The 6,000-nt window shown below is 40.8% G+C and overlaps 1 protein-coding gene across 4 annotated transcripts in view; it reads right to left on the bottom strand.

The window, feature by feature from the left end:
* The window catches only part of ptp4a3b (protein tyrosine phosphatase 4A3b), a 37,838-nt gene that overhangs the window by 9,269 nt on the left and 22,569 nt on the right, over positions 1-6,000 (bottom strand). For 2 of the 4 annotated variants that reach the window (XM_017713155.2, XM_017713157.2), the window contains exon 2: positions 1,024-1,600. In XM_017713155.2, coding sequence (XP_017568644.1) covers positions 1,024-1,128 — 105 coding nt within the window. In that variant the 5' untranslated portion in view covers positions 1,129-1,600. Of the gene's footprint in view, positions 1-1,023; positions 1,601-3,471; positions 3,512-3,674; positions 3,824-6,000 lie in introns of those variants that run through there. The other 2 variants (XM_017713156.2, XM_017713154.2) reach the window with 2 other exon arrangements.

Here is a 6,000-nt window from a genome sequence, read left to right as displayed (position 1 = left end):
AAAAGTCAAAGGCCAGCATTTGTTTCATTTCCATTACTAACTTGCCATCATGTAGTTATTAATTTTTCAGGAAAAAAATTCTGAGATTAGATATAAGATAAACCGCTTGCATTAGAAAGAGGAATGTTTCAAGAAAAAAGTCCAAAAAATATATAAAATATATAGAGAAAACACTGCTAACAAACATGGAAAATAAGAATTTTATTTATTATTATTAAATATATTTCATTGCAGAAAAGTCTGTGTAAGTTTCTGTTAAACATATACCAACCTATTCATTATACCCACTTCTGTATCTATTTTATTAGCTCCACTTAAGATCCAGGTGCACTTTGTAGTTCTACGGTTGCAGACTGTAGTCTTTCTGTTTACTTTGCATGCATATCCTTTTACACTGATGTGGCGGAGGTGTGTTAGTGTGCGTTGCACTGGTACAAGTGGATCAGACACAGCAATGCTGCTGGAGTTTGAAACAGCAGTCACTGTCCACTCTGTTAGACTTTCCTACCTTGTTGGTTCACCTTGTACATGTAAAATTAGAAATGATAGCTCATCTGTTGCTGCATAGATTGTTAGTCACCCTTCATCATCATCCTTCACCACTGGTCACACTGTTTGTGTCTGATCCATTTGTACCAGCGAAACACACACTAATACACCACCACCATGTCAGTGTCGCTGCAGTGTAGAGAATGATCCACCACCCAAATAATACCTGCTCTGTGGTGGTCCTGTGGAGGTCCTGACTGTTAAGGAACAGGGTGAAAGGGGGATAAAGTATGCAGAGAAACAGTTGGACTACAATCTGTAATTGTAAAACTATCAAGTGCACCTATACAGTAAGTGGAGCTAATAAACTGAACAGTGAGTGTTGATGCAAGGAGGTGCTCTTAATAAAGTACCCCCTGATGCTGAAAAACAAATAACTTAATTGCCCTTTTTCTGTCTTTTGCACAGAACTCAATGTGTAAATGTGCTAGCAGATCACATTGTTGGGCTCATATGAGAGAATAATTTTCTCACCTCAATGAAGGTGCTCAGAGTGGCATTGGTTGGGTTGTGTGTGATGAGGAAGCGCATGTTCTTGTAGCAGACCTCAACAGGGGCTGGGCGATTCATCCTGGCCATGCCCAAGAGCCAGCCACACTGTGGGTTGGGCCAGTGTCGTCTAGGTAAATAAACTACGACTATTTTTACACTATCTACCAACAGGGATTCAGTAGCTGTACTCTCACAGTGCAAGGTCTCTGGAGGTTGCTGTTTCTCCTGCTATCTCTCAGTAGAAATGCAAACACCTGAATCTCTGGGTTTCTGTAGTCTGTAAGATTCTCACATGGGCTGAAGTGGGCAACTAGTCAGGTGGGGCACAGTCCGATAGCCCTGGGCCTCAATGGTCACTAACCCATCTGGTGTGTGGACAGGTCTTTAGTCAATAGGACTAGGACTAGAGTGAAGGTGGAAGGGAGGGCAGTCCTCTGGGCATTCAGCAGTCAGACACCAGCATAACCACCTTTGCTAAGACGTCACAATGTTGGGCGTGGCAGTAGTCACCGCTGCCCTGCAAGAACTCCATCAACAAAAGGGGGGCTGAGGGACAGAGCTGCAGGGAGAAAGAAAAAGAGAGAGGGAAGACCTTGTTATTGATGGACATAGACAATCCCGGATGACACACTTCTACATATCACAATTGGTCATTTTCTGTTTTAACAGAATTGTAAAAAGATGAAACCTGAAAGGCTGAGAAACAGTCAATATTACCTCAACAGCTTTTGCTATGCACTCTGTATCGCCACAGATAGGTCTGGATTTTACTTTTCCACTGAATATTCAGTTTTGTGTCAGTGTAAGTGAAAGAGAAATAATGCACACACAAAAGGAAGCATAAACTCGGTGTGTGTGTGTGTGTGTGTGTGTGTGTGTGTGTGTGTAAAATCTTACAAGTGGTAATAAACTTCCCCAATCTGCCACATTCTTGACTGCCATTCTGAACTACAGGGTAAAACCTCACCATTAACAGTATCTTTATACACAAATGGTTTAGCCTTAAAAAAAAAACAAACATCAAATTGGTCATCTTAATTTTTACATGTTCATATCATCAATGCTGAGGAATAATCCCATTTCATGAAAAATGAGATTATTTTTTAGAGACATTGAAACCTGAAAAGGGTCAACTTTGACCCGGAACACAATAGGAAGATTAAATTACTCTTCCCCCCGTGTTCCCTGGACTTCTAACGGTTTGTACCAGCAATGATGTGATGTTTGTCTGGCACTGCATATGTGAAGTAATTTGATTTGTTTTGTCATTGCAGCTCTTATTGACATGTTTCCCATGGAAACTCATATCACAATTATGGTAAAATACAATTTATCATGCATACCTAACCTGTGGAAGACACCAAGTCTCCAGTGTTACTGCTTAGGTGTGGCATAATAAACTTAGGTCATAATAAACTTATGCCAATCTGCCTATTAGAGTAAGACGCAGCACTGGTCTGCCTCAGGATGGTGCTGTAGCAAACTGTTTCACCCAGTTGGTACTTCATAGCCTACAACTGTAACTATGGCCAGTAACTACACCATTTCAAAACCCAATTGTCCCACAAGAGACTGGTTTGAAGAGTGAAAGTTTACTCATTTCTCAAACTGTAGACCGAAGAAGAGATGGACAGATCTAGAAAAGAGTATTTTCAAAAAAGAACTGTTAAGCTAAACATTTTGTTTCATTTGAAGCTAGCATCAGTGCAGCTATGGCGAGTAGCCAGCCATCATGGGACCCGCCGAATACCAGGGAGTATTTTGCACACCGTCTTAGGTTAACTTGATGTCAGTTCATGAAATCTTATGGATACTCAAGTATCAGTATTTGTCAGAACGCACATCTCTAGTGTGAGCTGCAAAATAACTTTCACAAATTAACTTGATTAACATAATAACTTCATTTTCATCTTCGTACGTGAACAAGCATGTCAACAATAATACAAGTGCTTATTGTGTTGTACACTGCTCTTATAATTCTTTGATATGAAGAAAGCTGCAGTTATGTTGTCCGTTTTAACTCAGTGCAGTCGTCATTGTGGAGAGATGTGAACTGTTTTCACAACAGGTGGCTCTCACTCCTTCCCTTTCGCCTCATATTGCTCAATAGAAGCTCAATAGAGGGTCAGAACGTTTCACATTTCAGCGAACCAACAGTGTCTGAGTTAATTTGGTGACAAAGATAGAGGAAAAAATAATTTATTTGATTATACTAGTTAGAAATAATTGTTACATCTGTGTCACTTTCCATTCCTCCTGTGCAATGGACCCTAAAGGGCCTGAAGAATGTCTATACTATACTTCAGGGCATACAGATGACATCCTTCTACCACTGACACCACTAGTCATGACACAATGACTAAGTATGCACCAGGTACAAAGTCAGGAAGCAGGGAAAACACTAGTAGGCTACAGAAAAGCAGTGCTCACCTGCGCCAGCTTCTGAAACACGAGGCACTATGGACTGAAACTTACAAACAAAGGCCAACTCAAGTCATGAACATCCCACACCTTTATAGATATTTACCATGTGTAGAGAAATAACTAAACAAAAGCATGAGCAAAGACCCTCTCTGGGCGTTTCTGTTCTGCTAACACATGCACATGTTTCCTCTAGCTTGGGTTGCACTTACCTCGGCGCGTAGCCGCACTCCGTGCAGGGTTCAGCCCGGGACTGAGGTGAGAAAAGCAGAGAGGACACTAATAACTGTCTCTGCTCTGAAGCAGCTGAATCTGCCCTGGCTGGCCATATGACACTGACAGAACACACTGCTAATGTCACCAACAAATGCACTCTTAATGCTCTTAGGCAAAGTGGAGACCTGCCCCCTGCGTGTGTGTCTCTCGCTCTCTCTCACTTTCTCTCTCACCACAAAAATAGCATGGCCAATAAACCTAGGTAGTTGCACTGCAACTGTAGAATATAGCCTACATGTCAGCCATGGCAGTGAGTTTAGCCAAGTGAACCTGGTGTCTACAGGATCTTTTTTAGGAGAGGTACTAGAAAGAGCCAAAGTTGTTGTGCAAACACGTGCAGTCAAGGTCACAGTAGTAGTAATCTGCAGCAATAAAAATTATTAATACAGTATGCCTTCTAAACACTGGTACTAAATACAAAAAGAAAACAATCTAGACATAAGTCCACCCATAATTATTTTTTATTTCTTCTCAAAACTGCCAAATTATTCATTTTCATCATATAAAGGTAAAAGTAAAAAGAAAATAAGTGGAAAAAAACTAAAGTTAAAAGAGTTATTAAAAGATATGGCTCCTAACAATCATGCAAGACCTGGTAGACCACTAAAACGGTCACCATCAGATAAACAGCACCTAAAGCTATTCTCTTTGGAAGAGGCAAGAACAATTAAGCCCCACTCTTGCTTCAGATCTGGAAAAAAATGTGAGAAGACAACTGATTAAAAGGATGTGTAGCTGTTACTGAAAAGAAAAAAAAATCACTCAGCAAATGGAAGTTGTAATACAGGGTGGATCCATTAAATATTGAAAATGCTATACTATAATAGTTGTAGGCTTCTGTGTAATTTTCAATATGTTTTCTGCTTTTTCCTGATACTGGAAAAAAATCATTTGTACTCAATTTTTTCAACTGGAAATAAACAAAGGGTGGTTTCTGACTTTTTCACGGCACTCTAGCTTGTTTTGTTTGGAAGGTTTTCCTCTCTTAAAATTATACCAAAGGGAGCCCTACACAGTATTCTAAATGTAACCAGAGAGTAAAGAGATTTCCAAATAGGAAGCATTTAGTTCTTATGTATTTTTAACTGTTCCTTCAAAACAGGCTGAAGCATGCAGCAAATGAAATACACTGCAGTCAACCAAGTTATAGTTCAATCCGATAACACTACTACTAAAAATAAAAGCTGTTTCACAACAATAGAACTATAGAGGACATGCTACCCAGGATCAGGCCATGAACTAGGGCTGAAAGATTAATCGTTTATATTGAAATTGCAATTTGAAAGAGTGCAATTTTCAAATCGCAGAAGCTGCAGTTTTTATAAGTCTGACAGTCTATAATCAACAATATTGATAACATGCAAGTTTTCATCCATTTTCCAAGCCGCCTCTCCATCAGGGAGAGGGGGGGTGCTGGAGCCTATCCCAGCAGTCATCGGGCGGAAGGCGGGATACACCCTGGACAGGTCGCCAGTCCATCGCAGGGCAGACAGACAGACACAGACAGTCACTCACACACTCACACCCAGGGGCAATTTAGCATGTCCAATTGGCCTGACTGCATGTCTTTGGACTGTGGGAGGAAACCGGAGAACCTGGAGGAAACCCACGCAGACACGGGGAGAACATGAAAACTCCACACAGAGAGGACCCGGTCACCCAGCCGGGAAATCGAACCTAGGCCCTCCTCGCTGTGAGGGAACAGTGCTACCCACCGTGCCACCTTGCCACCCCACATGCAAGTTTTAAGCAGGGAAATTTTACCTAATAACATGGAGCTTGTGAACTGCTGTGAAATTACAACCACAAATAATTCACCAGCTGGCACACAACTTATACATCAGTTACAAACAGTTGAATTATAAATTATAATTGCAATATAAGCCAGAAAAAGCAAATTATATACAGTATTCTGCCAAAATTGTTCACCCCTAGTATGATCCTTAATTAACCCAATATCATGTCCCTTTCCCAAGCGATTCACAGTACATTATCATGCTTTTGCTGGCTGCATCTAATGAGCCTAATGTGTTCAAATAAATAAAGACATTTGTAATTTTTCTACATCAAGCAAATGGCCTGCTGGTCGGGAATACATCTGCAAAAACTGGACCTTTCCTAAGCGAATATATGACAAACCTTTTAATATCCCCCCCCAAAGAGCTTCTGAAAAGCTTTAACATGTTTGTATCCAGGCAGGACACACACACACACACACACACACACACACACACACACACACACACACACACACACACACAC

The sequence above is a fragment of the Pygocentrus nattereri genome, chromosome 3 (assembly GCF_015220715.1).
Source record: "Pygocentrus nattereri isolate fPygNat1 chromosome 3, fPygNat1.pri, whole genome shotgun sequence".
NCBI lineage: Eukaryota > Metazoa > Chordata > Actinopteri > Characiformes > Serrasalmidae > Pygocentrus > Pygocentrus nattereri.
The sequence above is the reverse complement of the archived record's forward strand: the minus strand, read 5'-3'. Positions and strand labels throughout refer to the sequence as shown.